The sequence below is a fragment of the Thamnophis elegans genome, chromosome 6 (genome assembly GCF_009769535.1).
Source record: "Thamnophis elegans isolate rThaEle1 chromosome 6, rThaEle1.pri, whole genome shotgun sequence".
Classification (NCBI taxonomy): domain Eukaryota; kingdom Metazoa; phylum Chordata; class Lepidosauria; order Squamata; family Colubridae; genus Thamnophis; species Thamnophis elegans.
Window position 1 is genome coordinate 81,684,071 of NC_045546.1, and position 15,387 is coordinate 81,699,457.

At 38.8% G+C, this 15,387-nt stretch overlaps 1 protein-coding gene across 1 annotated transcript in view; it reads right to left on the bottom strand.

Annotated features, from left to right (window-relative positions):
• MARCHF11 (membrane associated ring-CH-type finger 11) overlaps positions 1-15,387 on the bottom strand; it is a 30,457-nt gene that overhangs the window by 3,005 nt on the left and 12,065 nt on the right. The window contains exon 3 of the mRNA XM_032220461.1: positions 6,791-6,983. Coding sequence (XP_032076352.1) covers positions 6,791-6,983 — 193 coding nt within the window. The remainder of the gene's footprint in view (positions 1-6,790; positions 6,984-15,387) is intronic.

Genomic DNA, 15,387 nt, shown 5'->3' on the forward strand with positions numbered 1-15,387 from the left:
ACTTGTTAATAATTCTTGTTACTGTAAATATATATTATTTGAAACACAAGTGAAGATTCCCGAAAAGAATAGAAATTCTCCAAGTGCAAGATGGTGCCTTCCATAGGTTGAACTATTTAACTTGAGTTTATATATACATTGAAGACGGCATTTAATTTCATTGTACCATGGGCAATGACAATAAAGTAAACTAACGAAACGAAACTCTATGACAAAATATGGGCTTTTTCAATAGTACTGAATATCTGTAGCTTGGAGGTAGGATGAGGGTGAAGGTTCATTCTATGAGCTTGTGCTTTGGTTTCCGAACATTTCATTACCAAGCTAGGTAACATCTTCAGCAGAGTTTAGGGCAGTGATGGCGAACTTTTTTTGGCCCGCATGCCAAAACCGGGGGGAGCGCAGGGGGGTGCACAGGCGTGCCACACCCATAATGCAATGTGCGACCCCCAGCACACATGCGTGCATGACCAGCACTCCCCCCCATTTTTGGTATGCTTTTTTCACCCTCCCCAGTTTCCAGAAGCTTTATAGGAGCCTGGGGAGGGCGAAAACAGCTTCCCTACCCCCCAGAGGCCCTCAGGAGGCTTCAGAAGCTTCCCTGAAGGCTCTGGAGGGCAAAAAATGACCCTAGGAGCAAACCGGAAGTCACTTCTCGAACCTGAACTTCTGGTTTGCCTGTAGGGCTGGTTTTTTGCACTCCAGAGGCTTCAAGGAAGCTTCTGAAACGTCCGGAGGGCCTTCGGGGGGTGGGGGAGACTGTTTTCACCCTCCCCAAGCTTCTATAAAGCCTCTGGAGATTGGGGAGGGTGAAAAATGGCCTCAAAAAAAGGCTGAAGTCATCTGGCCAGCAGATGCATGTACACTGGCCAACTGGCAGGGCAACGCCTCATGTGCCTGACAAATGGCTCCGCGTGCCACCTGTGGCAGGCGTGCCATAGGTTGGCCATCCCGGGTTTAGGGGATGTCAGTGTCAATGTTCTTCTGTTTATAAGGCCTTCAGGTGTGGGTCCTGTGAGTGTGAGTCATCAGTGACTCGTGATGGGCTTGTGATAAGGAAATTGCATCATGTCAGAGTCATTGGGAGGTGAACTGCTGGTGGGGGGGGTGCATGGGTTGGTTGAGGGTCAGTGTTGTTTCTGGTTGGCTGTGGGATTGATTTGGATTCTGAGGGGTTCGTCGGCTGGATGTTAGGTCAATATGTCTGTTGATGAAATTGCTTGTGGATTGCCAGCATAATGCATAATGTACCTTATAATGAAAACAGAGCTCCCCATAGTCTTCTATTCGTGAAATGAAACATATCCAACTTATCCACCCATTCCTCATAGATTTTCCTTTTCAGTTTTAATTTATATTAAATTATAATAAGGTTTTTAGATAATAATCTAATCGTGAGCGTGGTCGATGGTAGCGTGACCAATGATTTTTGTGTTGCTCCAATTGAATGCGTGCTGTTTGGTGTCATGTGGGTAGAGAAGAAGGATTCGAGATTGCGGCATTTGACTGGCAGCCAGTGTTCGTGGATCCTAGTTTTTGACTGATGTGATGTATGCCCCCGGTAGAATTGTCTGTAATGGTTACAGTTGATTTTGTAGATTACATTGTTTCTTTCATCCTTCTGTATTTTGTCTTTGGTTCTGCATAATTCCTGTTGGGGTGTGGCTGTGGGTTTGTGGGCTATGTTATTCCTAGGGATTGGAGGATTCTGGCTGTCATGTCCGACACCCCTTTTGTGTGATGGTGGCTGTGTGGTGTTGTGTGGTTTGAGTGCTGGGTGTCACAATATAACATTATTTGCATAGTTATTACGGAGAAAGACATCGAGCAGCCACACATCACATCAATTAAAAAACAGGATCCACGAACACTGGCAGTCAAACACCATGATCCCAAATCCTTACTCTCTACCCACTCCGACACCCAACAGCACCAATTTGGTTGGAGCAACACAAAAATCATTGACCATGCTACCACCTGCCACGCTCATGAGTTCACCGAAGCCTGGCACTCCACAAGTCATTCCATCAATAGATACATTGACCTACAACCAGCCTACGAACCCCTCAGAATCCAAATCAGCCAAATAGATTGCACCCAACCATCTGGATTCTCATTTTATGACCTGAATGGTAGACTGAATCAACCTTGAACCCTGTAAGGATTCAAAACTCCTGGCTTTGGTCACAGTTAGTCTGCAATACTTGCATTCTAACCACTGCACCACCACAGCTCCTAATATACCATGGTAGTCATGAGTTACCCATCAGTGTTTGCTCTCTAGCAAACTAGGTGTAGATCTCTGTCCTACACCTAGTATGCAAATGTATACTTTTGTATAAAAAATGTATACAATGCAAATGTATAATACAGCTTTTCACATTTTCAAGAATTCTTACAAAATATTTGCATTACCTTTGCAAAGATTTTTATATAAGGCGTGACAGACTTGGAAGCTGGACTCATCTATCTCTCTTGTGTAATAAGTTATCCAGTAACAATAAAGTCTACTGGTTTCTCTTTGTGAAATCTCTTGCTCTCAGCATAGAAAGTATGCTGGGAATATTACAGTATCCCTATCATATTTTCCAGATAGATTTACTCAGAATTTGCATATTTGATGCTTAGGTGATGGAAATAGTTAAGCCCCAAGCTGATTTAATTAATTTTTCATAGCATTGGTGACTATGGCACAGAGACACTGAGATCCTTAGAACTTTATCCATGCTATTTAACACCTTCATCTGTGCTTTAGTGGCTAAAAATACCCCCTGCCCTCTTTTAGTGCTACTATTTCAGAATGGTAAATTAAATAAGCGTAAGATGGTAACTAAGAGTTAGATTTTCTGTGTTTCTTCACTGCCATCTAGTGATCTTTCTTTATCTTTCCAAGTCAATAGTTGTATTTGCTGTGCCATAACAGTGCAAGAAGCATAACTAGAAAATCTGGGGTGGAAAAGCAGCAGTAAATATTTACAGCAAAGATAGTAAATACATTCTTAGTCAAGATCCAGAGTTTAAGGAATCTTGTTTTGTTTATAAAACAGAGCATTAGACAATGATTGTACCAATGTTCTGGCAAATATCAAATTATCTGGATGATCAAAGTAGAAATGCATCTCAAGAAATAACAGTTTCAGTTATACTTTTAGAAATATTATGTCAGTACCTTGTGAGCCCTTTATCCCAGAAACTCCCACTCTCTGTTCAAAGACAGTCAGTACTGCTTCAGTTGAATTGAGATTATAAAGCAATTATAGAAGCACAACCCATTCAGAGTAACTCTTATTTCTCTGTAGACAAAGTACTTTTCCCAGAAATCTGATATTTCATTTTTCTGCTCCCAACTTTAAGGAGGTAGTGATATCTTAGACACTGTGACTCTGTCCTTGCTTTGGAAAATTACTTCAAGGTTGCAAAGCTGGTGGCAGTAAAAAAAAAATGATTTTAGTAAGCTTAAGGCAGGGGTCAACAACTTGCGGCTCTGGAGCCACATGTGGCTCTTTCATCCCTCTGCTGTGGCTCCCTGTCGCTAGTCAGCTCCACAATTGATAGGGCTTTCAGTTAGGACAGGTAGAGGAAAAGGGCTGCCATGCTAGGAGGAGACTCTATGGTGGGGAAACCAGACTTCCAGTTGGCTCCAGAATTGAAGGAGGGGCTTCTGGTTAGGACCTTTGTGGCTCTTTGAGTGGTTAAGGTTGCCAACCCCTGGCTTAAGGCATATCTGGGCTTCAGAATCCAGACAATAAATTTATACCATTGCATACATAGGATTTTTTTTATCTCTTTGCTCTAATGTCATCTAGATTTTTAAAATCCAAATATGGGACTCCTAAGGCTACAAACAAGACCATAACTCTTTGGGAGTGATCTCATTAGAAATTTTCTTCCAAGCAAGTTAAAATTCTACATAAAGAAACAACCATCATTTAAAAAAAACTAAATAAATAGGAATATCTGCATCAATGGAAACAAAGGAACAATAGTATTTAAAATATTCTCATTACTTTCAGGTAAAAAGTAATGGTACCAGAAATGTTATGGAAAGGAATTTCCATTACTAGAAACACTTATATAATCACTTACTAATATCTCACATAGTGCGAAAGCAAAGCATTACTTCACTTCATTGTATGGATTCATCCCTACAGAAACCTATAAAGTACAGATGGGGAAACAACTTGTATCCTACAAGAGCCCTTAGCTGCAAAAGGTGCAGCTTGAAAAACTGTGGGAATGTCTAGCAGCTTTTCTCTCTAGTCAAACAACTGGTAGGGAACTTACTATTATTTTCCCTTTGCTCTTAGCAATAGAAAATTGCTTTTCTGTTTCCCATCAGGCATTGATCATGTTGATCAATTGCCCTGTGAAAGTAGATGCATCATTTCCTGCTGCTAATGCTAGAGAAAACAGCTATCCTGAGGAGAACTGCTCGTGGGTAGGGATGAGGGATATACTTTCCACATACTCGCTCAAAATTACTACAAGGAAAAGGAATTATGCTTCCATTCTCCTTCTCAATACCAGCATCATTCCTCTTACAGAAACCCAAGGATGTTGTAAGTTGGAAATAACAACATCTCATGGGCAGAGGGAGGGTGGTGAGAGAGGGATATACATGTAGTACATAAAAATGGGGACACATCAATATTAGCCCTCTATTCAAATGCAAAATGAGAACCGGGACTGAAATAATACCAGAAATCAATATACATTATCCTTTTTTTTTTTTGGCTGGGCCTAGTTAGTTTGCTCACAACCACATTTTGAAAAGGCCCAGTTTTTATAGACAAAAGGCATGATGATGTAGAACATTAATAACCTAATTTGAATGTGATTCAGTCATGTGTGATTGTAGCTCAATTTAATGTTTCTTGGAAAGGCAGCAACAAACATACAAACAAATTTCCAGTTCACCACCAGGGCACCCAAATTTCCAGTTCACCACCAGGACGTCCTAAGTTGCAATCCTGATCAAGATCTCTGGTCAAAGATCTATCTACTGTATGCAACATTTTGTTTCTCATTTAAAATTCTAGTCAAGGTCAATCTTATTCAAAGCAAATGGAAGACAAAATAATATAATAACTATTCTATTCATAAGCTACTCAATTATTTTGTTTAGTATTGATTCTACATATTTATTTAGGACTTCCTAACTGTTTAATATCCAACAGAAAAGGCAGTGCCGAAAGTCACTTATTAGAAAAAAGTAAATATCCATTTATGTTTTCACCAATTACTTCTAAAAGTTGTTAAATAATATGATACACCAGATGAATCTGTGGGACTCCATGGCCTTTAGCTGTTCCTAAGCATACCCTTCAGAAGATTAACCACAAGGGAGAAAAGTAGAACCACCTAAAATAGTATGTCAAAATCTAATTTTTAAAAGTGTTTCTTGAAAAATCAATTGTATTGAAAATTGTTCAGTTCTCAAAAACCAGTAGCCAATGAAATAGTTATCTGTGCAGTAGATAGATTAGTCTCCAGATTAGCCATCTGTAATGAATGGAACTAATGAATATCATTCAGAAATATGTGAAGGCTGTTCACTGGTCCAAAGACATCTGAGTACCTTGCAAGGGTGCCCTATCTCAGCACTAGATGGAATGTCTCAAAGAAAATAAATACAGCTACAAATCGTTAAATGTGATGGGATTTGTGCCAATATTTCTATGCAAATACTATATATGTATGTATTCAACTAAGAATATAGTATTTGTATAAAAGAATTATAGGTTTTTTTTTTTTTACAGAGCCGAGGTGGCGCAGTGGTTAGGGTGCAGTACTGCAGGCCACTTCAGCTGACTGTTACCTGCAGTTCAGCGGTTCAAATCTCACCGGCTCAAGGTTGACTCAGCCTTCCATCCTTCCGAGGTGGGTGAAATGAGGACCCAGACTGTGGGGGCGATATGCTGACTCTGTAAACCGCTTAGAGAGGGCTGAAAGCCCTATGAAGCGGTATATAAGTCTAACTGCTATTGCTATTAATAATATAATGGAGTTCTTTGTCAAAAGAATAAATAAGGTAGTGATATAGTGGCATGACTATAAAGGTGAAGTCAAATTTTGATCCAGTTTTTCTTCTTTTATGGTTTTGGGCCCTTTCCTATTTGTAACTATATTAATATGTAATTTTTGTGAATTCACACTGTAGATAAAATTAGTTTTTAGTGATTTTTAAGAGTTTTTAAATTTCACCTTTATTATTTTTATAAATATATCAAGGCAGTGAATATATCAAATATTCCTGTTTGTTCCTATTTACCCCACAACTTTCCTGTGAAGTGAGTTTGGCTAAGAGAGAATGAGAGGCCAAAGTCATCCAGCTAATTTTCATCCCTAAGAGAGGACTAGAATTTACTAGTTCCTGATTTTTAGCCCTAACCACTAAACCAAACCTGGCTCTTTTGAAATGTTCACAATTTGCTACCAACTTTCAGAAATTAAATTTTGGGTAGTTATAGAAGTATGTGACCCATGATCGTCTGAATGATTGCCCCTGATATTCTTGAAGGCTGTTGTAATTTCATTAAACTTTAGAGTATTGTGGATCTTTCTATGGGTATTGTGGGTAAGCGTAATTATGAGGCAACTTTTTAATACTGTTTATCTGAATTATTGCATCTTTAAAATTCTTGTTATATCTAAAAGTGACAATATTCATATACATTTTATTTTTTCTAGAAACTACCATGTATGTAGATCAGATATACAAAAGCATAGTCTCAAATTATATCATACCACATTTAGCAAAATGAATGACAATATTACTTTTTTAACTTACCTATGCACACTAGATCCATAAAACCATACATTGCATAGCAGATTTGAAAAAGGAGATCTTTTCTTTGCCATACAGCATAGGGACTGAAGGCTGACCACAGAAGCCAAGTTACACTTGCCACTAAGAATAACGACCCCAAAATTACAGCAATCATCTGCACCTTCTCAACCAGAGTTACAGTAATGCTCTGCCACTATAAGGAAGAAAAAGCAACATGAATAAAATATTAATAAAAAATTCTAGGTCTGTCTACACTCATCCTGACAATATTCACAAAGTTCTATTGTATTTGTTCATAGCATTTCCTCATATTCATTCTGGAGAAAGAAACTCCATTCATTTCATTAAGTCATCTTAAATTGAATAACTTTAGCAGTTTAGAAATGTTACAAATCTCCATTTGGACGCTGCTTTTCAATGTTTGGTAAAAACATGGTCCTTGTCAAAACTGGGTCCTAGAACAAACTTTTAACCGGATTGAGTCTACTGTGTGCAACACAATGAAGAATCCTAATAAAGTTTGCCATATTGAATTGAATTAAATTTTATTTTATTTTTTGTATGCCGCCCTTCTCTCGGAAGGACTCAGGGCGGCGAACAATTCAAAAAGGGAAAAGGGGGAACATAAAACAGAATACAAATAATTAAAATAAGCAAGAATCACGCAACCATACATATTTCCTCTTTGTCTGTCAGGATAATTGTACATGTTAGAAATCCAATTGTAAATATACATACAAAAATGCTTTCACTGTACATAGAACAGGAAACAAAGAAAGAATGTGTTTGAATGATACAGTGATTAAGAATAAAGCTCTAAACATTTATGAGCGCATTTATCACAATACCCTACAATACCCATTTTAGTCTCTCGATTTATATGAATATGCTTTCAGAGAACATAACCTTGGCACAGAGAGCGAAGTCTACATAAATATATATTGTTTATAATTACACATTAGTCCTTTACTCATACTTGTATGTACAAATTCATTGTGATTAAATACTGTATAAAGTGCCATTCAAATACAATCTGGATAATTTTTACTCATGGCAATTGTAAACAATTTTTCTCCAGTGACGTATTATCTTTGCATCAGTGGTGGGTTGCCATTTTTTTTTACTATTACTTTTGGTGGGCACGCCGCTTCTGCACATGCACAGAAGTGTCCAGGTGGCTGGGCGGAGCCTCCTGCCACCGCTACTACTGGCTCGCCCAATCCTCTGCTTTTTATGTATAAACTTACCATAAAGGGACAAACCAAAGTTTTCCCCATTCCTCAGAGCAGAAATGTCTCTTATGTGAGAATTATTCTTTTATTCAACCATATACAGTAGATTACCATATTTTTCGGAGTATACGACGTACCTTTTTGCCTCAAAAACAGAGGCTGAGAATCTGGGTGCGTCTTATACACTGAATACAGCATTTTTTTGCCTCCTGAAACCCCGCCCCCTTCACCATGAATTGTCAGTGCTAAATTGAGGATACTAATCTGATAGTTCATCACATTTTGGACCCATTATACAAAAATCCAGAACTCTTCGGAAGTCTAAAATGCTGGGAAAGGTAGAAAGAAAAAGAAAATGATTAGCAGCAAAGTGGATGGACTCAATTACAGCAGCAATGGATATACTTTTGAAAGATCTGAAGGGCCAGGATGGGGACAGATCAGCCTGGAGAAGGCTTCCCTGTGTGATTACTAAGAGTCAGCACTGACTTTTGCCATACTCATTTATCAATGCAAGTGCATTCTAATTAACTCATTTTTTTTTATTTTGGTTCTATAATGTTGATCCTAGAATTTCTCCCTTAGAACACACCCTATCTCCAATTTTAAAGAGCAGAATCACTGTTTATTTAAATAGAAAGTTTTATAGTAATGAATAAAGCAACATGGAATCAATAACTGGTTCCTGAACTAGATGTTTTGGGCTACAGTGATTATAATCCCCAACCATTATAGTTTGGGATTAACCAAATAGTCCAAAATATCTGAGAGTAGCAGGTATGGGAAAGCTGGAGTAATTAACAACATTCTGAGATCAAATTAGCCCAGTAGGAAGTGGAAGCTTTGCATTTGCAATTTGATGAAGAAATAAAGATTTCACAGTGGGATTTTAATAAAGAACTTCAAGTGGTTCCTAAATTGTAGAACATCTACTGTGTGGAGCCTGTATGACTATCTCACTGCTGGCGTTTTCGTGAGCAGTTAAGATGTGGCTTCTAAATAATGTTTGTGGCCTAGATTATTATCATTATTTTGCTTTCTGTTGTAAATTTTCTGGGGCTGTCAGTAGTTTTATATTTTAAGTGATTGCTTTTAAATATTGCATTATTAAAGGAATTTATGATCACTGATAAATTAAGAGAGACCATGCATAGTGTGGCTTTTGGGATTCTTTCCAATCCTTTAATAGCAGCTCCACATTAGGCCACAGGATCAGGAGAGAGGAAGGAGGGACTTAGAGTGAAGAAGGGATTTTTCAATGCAAAATGCCCAGGAAAAAAATCCCTTTTCAGACTAGTTCTTTCTACTGTTGATTTGTCCCAGACCAAATCTGGTCCCATTCTGTTTTGTTTTCAGAGACTTATCATGTTAATAGAGCCCTGAGATCCCAAGCTTCTTTACATAATTCCTATTCAAAATTCCACTGGGTTGAAAAAAATAACAAATATAAAAATAAAGAACAGTCCATGCTTCACTCTGCGTTTAAGATGTCTTCCTTATTTGATCAGCAATTAACTAGATGAAATTTATAGGCTGTAAATTAGTGCAGTTATTCAGTAGCCGAGAACAGTATCTTATATCTATTTTAATGCTGATGCTCTGTTTGGGGGGGTGGGGTGTATGTATACTTATATGTGATATATGTGTACCACTGCATTTTCTAATTGTTGTGAGCTTTTCTGAAGGGTCAACAGAAAAACAAAAATAAAATGCTACTAAACAAATTAATAATTCACATTTGCCCTATTACTGTAACAGTAATAATACTGAAAACATGGCAGAAATTACCACAGCATAAGATATGTGGGTAGGCTTAGCTTAGACAAGAAAACTTCTTATCTCAGCTAAATTCATCCGGACAAATTTAATGCCCAAAATATGGAGACCACATTTTAGGGAATTACAATGTCAAAAAAGAAATGGTAAGAGGTTTTGGATGTTCTGTGTGTGTGTGTGTGTGTGTGTGTGTGTATACACTCTCTATCTATCTATCTCTATCTATCTCTATCTATCTCTATCTATCTCTATCTCTATCTCTATCTCTATCTCTATCTCTATCTCTATCTCTATCTCTATCTCTATCTCTATCTCTATCTCTATCTCTATCTCTATCTCTATCTCTATCTCTATCTATCTATCTATCATCTATCTATCTATCTATCATCTATCTATCTATCTATCTATCTATCTATCTATCATCTATCTATCTATCTATCTATCTATCTATCTATCTATCTATCTCTATCTCTATCTCTATCTCTATCTCTATCTCTATCTCTATCTCTATCTCTATCTCTATATCTATATCTATATCTATATCTATATCTATATCTATATCTATCTATATATCTATCTATCTATATCTATATCTATATCTATATCTATATCTATATCTATATCTATATCTATATCTATATCTATATCTATATCTATATCTATATCTATATCTATATCTATATCTATATATATATATATATATATATATATATCAGAGCCTGTGGCCTAATGGCTAAGACGTCTGCCTAATATGTAATATAGCCCAGGATCAAATCCCAGTAAGGGTATGGCTAGCTGATGAGAGCTAAATAGCTTGAAATAGATCTATACTAGTCTCCCTTTATTTATTTATCAGCACAAATACAACATATGTAACAAAAAGGCAACAGTAAAAATATTGGGTTTCTGCCTGGATGGTCTCTTGTGACGAGCTGAAGGACAGAGAATGGAAGTAGTGATCTTCCTCCCATATTTGGGCATACCGGGGGTTGTAAAATCTAATAGATACCTTTCACCCTGGCTTGGCTGATAACGGATCAGAGCCTGTGGCCTAATGGCTAAGACGTCTGCCTAATATGTAATATAGCCCAGGTTCAAATCCCAGTAAGGGTATGGCTAGCTGATGAGAGCTAAATAGCTTGAAATAGATCTATACTAGTCTCCCTTTATTTATTTATCAGCACAAATACTATATATATATATATATATATATATATATATATATATATATATATATATATATATATATATATATATATACATACACACACACACACACACACACATATACACATATACACATACATACACACACACACATACATATATATACACACACATACATACATACACACACACACACACACATATATATATATATACATACATACATACATACATACATACATACATACATACACATACAAAATGATATGTAGGCATCTAATATTTGTTATATATATATATATAACAAATATTAGATGCCAACTTCATTTTGTATGCAAGAGAAGCAAAGCCCAAAATAATTTGCTTGCAGCATGAACAGAAATGAGAAAACCTATGGATAAGAAATTCTTATCCCCTATCCTATTCAGTCAGCTGAGCTCCATTAATCCTACAGATTTAACTAAGTAATGAGGAGTAGTCAGACTTGTAGAATTCTGGGCAACTGTTACTCTCATAGATGTAATGAAATGTTCAGGTTCAGTATAAAGAACAGTGCTACACAATTTAAAACTAGAATTTGTGAGAGATAATTTTATTTTATTGTATAATTTTATTCTATTCTATTTTTCTAGTGTAGATATCCTAATGCACCTTAGGGTTGCAAAAATATAGATGACCATTGACCAGGAGAAAAGAGGTAGAGAAGTCTGTACCTCTTTTTGGATACTTATGATAGCTAAAGAGGACTGATACAATTATTTCAATTAATTGACAATGAGGAGCATATGAATGTATTTGCTTAATTAATACTTGAAGCACTTGAAGTGCTTAATTAAGACTTGAAGAAAAACTAATAACACAGTTTAATGAAATTTTCCTTTAACATTAAGGTTTTTTTTTAAGTGAATTGCAGTAGTAGTAAGAAATAGTAATAAGTGGTTGTAATTAGTTATCCTGAACCATTTCCTTCCCCCCGTCCCATGCAGTTCAGGGTTTATTTATAGTTTATAGTTTATTATACTTGTATGCTGCCCTATTCCCGAGGGACTCAGGGCGGTTAACAAACTAGATGGGGGAAGGGGAAATACAAAACAGACAAAGACAAACACAAATACAAAAAACATCTTAAAAACAATACAACAGTCACACAATTCAAGTGGGGCTGGGAACTCATCAGCCCCAGGCCTGCTGGAACAGCCAGGTCTTGGTACCTTGCGGAAAGCCTGAAGGGTGGAGAGGGTCCGAATCTCCACAGGGAGATCGTTCCAGAGGGCCGGAGCAGCCACAGAGAAGGCCCTCCTCCGAGTGGTCGACAGTCAACATTGGCCAGCAGATGGTATTCGGAGGAGGCCCAATCTGTGGGTTATTCAGTCTCTAGTCTTTGTTCCCTCTCTGCCTCCTCTCTGGGAAGATGCAGTACTACTACTAACATTCCCCCTCAGTCCTCCTTCAACTACACATTCCATCCAAGTTAAGAACCAGCAGAGATGGAGGGCTATTGATTAGAGAAGGGACTGCAGATTGTTAGTGTGCCATAATGATGAGTTGGAGATGGCTAGAGAGGTAAAAAGAAAAGTAACAGAGGGATAAGAAGAGAAGTCACACAGAAACTAAGAACTGCAAGGTTCAGAAGACAATTCCCAGAGAAAAAGACAAAGTGGTGGACTGGGGAAGGGAGATTGCTGTTAGAAATATGTATATGTGTTGTGGCCCAGCAGGAGCCGTTGGAGCTGCCACCAGACTCCGACAGCGAGGGGCCCTATGAGTCGGCTCTGGAGGATGTGGAGGACCCTGGACAGGGTTCCGACTCCGAGCAGGGCACAGAGAGGCTGGTTGGCCACCAGGAGGCGCCTGAGCCTTGGACCAGTGGGGAGGAGACAAGGGAGAGTGAGCCGGACGTCAGCAGTGAGTTGCTCCTGGATGCCCGGCACCGAAGAGCTACTAGGCGTCAGGAACAATTGCGCAGTTACGAGAGGTAATTGCACTCAGCTGGTGGTCATTAGGCTCCTCTCAAGACTATAAAAGGAATGCTTGTGCACACACCTCTTTTGCAAAAGTCAACACATTAACTAATGTTGGAGAACAGTATTGTGAGCTTGGCAGGCTGGATTGCTGCTGAGGCTTATCTGTGCCGGTTTGCTGCCAAGGACCTGTCTGTCTGTTAATAAATTCTGTAAAGTATCTTTGGCTCAGAGTGTGTTGGTATGGGACGAGGGGAGTCAGAACGGATATCTATATGTAACAAATATGGAGAAATTATTAATCAATTCAGCAATCCATCAGAATAAACACTTTAGACGTTCCAGGCAAATCTGACCTGGGATAAAAAAGGCTGACCTTCTTGTTATTTTGTCAGCTCTTTTCTCTTCAGAATCCATTCAGAGTAGTGATGGTTGTTGGTGCAAAAAAGTAGTAGAAAGTAGTAGAAAACAGTTGTAGGGAATCCAAGAGGGTTCGGATAAGCAACCAGACTCCGTTATAAACATTTATAAGCTTACTAAGTAAAATGATAAAATCCATCTTCTAGCTTTTAGAAGGTTGAGAAAGATTCTTCCTGATTAGCAATAGCAATAGCAGTTAGACTTATAAACCGCTTCATAGGGCTTTCAGCCCTCTCTAAGCAGTTTACAGAGTCAGCATATTGCCCCCAACAACAATCCGGGTCCTCATTTTACCCACCTCGGAAGGATGGAAGGCTGAGTCAACCTTGAGCCGGTGAGATTAGAACCGCCGAACTGCAGAACTGCAGTCAGCTGAAGTGGCCTACAGATCAGGCCTAACCACTGCCCAACCTCAGCTCTCTGATTGATTGATTGATTGATTGATAGATAGTAAGAAAAGACAATTGTTCTTCCTGTGTAGCCAAATAAATATTGGAATAATTTCATTAGTCCCTTGTCCTGCTGAATATTGCATGTAGCTATTGTTTGATTCAACTGTACATGCCCTCTGTGTTCTGTGAATTTCATACTTTAGAATAAGTAATACATGTTAAGCTGCTTTTGTTTTTAATCCTTGCCATAATCTTTCATTAGTTTATCATGAGCTAGATAGAGTCTGGGTGCTTATTCTAACAAATCCAACAAGGATTTTTCACCTACTGCCCAGCTGTGTGGAAACCTGTCTTCACCTCGCTACCTAACAGGGAATAGACAGAGGGCAGACTATTAGTCCATTGGTGGAGATTTTTGCTTCCAATGCTATCTTATTTCCAGGAACTTATTCAGATGAATTTAAGCAGCACCCAGCTCTCAAGATTCTAAAAGCTTCATAATAAGATTAAAAGGAAAAGATATAAAATCCAATATCCACATTTTTAAAAAAAACAGAAGCTCAAACACCATGTAGTCATAACAGTATTAAAAATCAATCCCCAAATGCCTGTTGGAATAAAGCTATTTTCATTGCTCTATGGGATTCAAATAAGATGGACTTCTAGTATATCTCTAATGTAGGGTGTTGTATAACCAGGCAGCTATGATACAGAAGGATTGCCTTAGGCTCTTCGTCCCTTTGCGTTCTAATGGGGACATGACCCTAAAGCAGTGGTCTCCAACCTTGGCAACTTTGTGACCTCTAGGCTGGAGTACTGCAATGTGCTCTACATGGGGCTGCCCTTGAAGAGTATTCGGCGACTTCAGCTTGTCCAGAATGCAGCCGCGCGAGCGATCGTGGGTGCGTCTCGATTCACCCACGTAACACCTATCCTCCGCGAGCTGCACTGGCTGCCTGTTGATCTCCGGATTCGCTTCAAGGTGCTAGTTGTCACCTACAAAGCCCTTCATGGTATTGGATCTGGGTACTTGAGAGACCGCCTACTGCCAATTACCTCCACTAGACCAATAAGATCCCACAGACTAGGCCTCCTCCGAATCCCATCAGCCGCCCAGTGTCGACTGGCGACTACCCGGAGGAGGGCCTTCTCTGTGGCTGCTCCGACCCTGTGGAACGAACTCCCCGTGGAGATTCGGACCCTCACCACTATCCAGACCTTCCGCGCAGCCCTCAAGATCTGGCTCTCCCAGCAGGCCTGGGGATAGGTTCCCAATTTACCCGCCCGAGTGTTTGATTGCTGAATGAAAGTTGTGTTTTTTACTATTTTTTCTTTGTTCACATACTGTTCTGTTTTTGACACTGCACCCCCCTCCCTTGTGGTTGTAAGCCGCCCTGAGTCCCCTCAGGGAAAAGGGCGGCATATAAATCCCAATAAAACTCAAAACTCAAACTCAAACTCAGGCCTTCCGAAAAGCCCTTAAAACCTGGCTGTTCCGACAGGCCTGGGGCTAAAGACTTGCAGCCCCACTTCGAATGGTATGATTGTTGTGTTTTTTAACTGTGTATGGTCTTTATATTTTGTAACTTTGTTTGTTTTCCCCTCCCTTGAATTGTGAGCCGCCCTGAGTCCCTTTCAGGGAAAAGGGC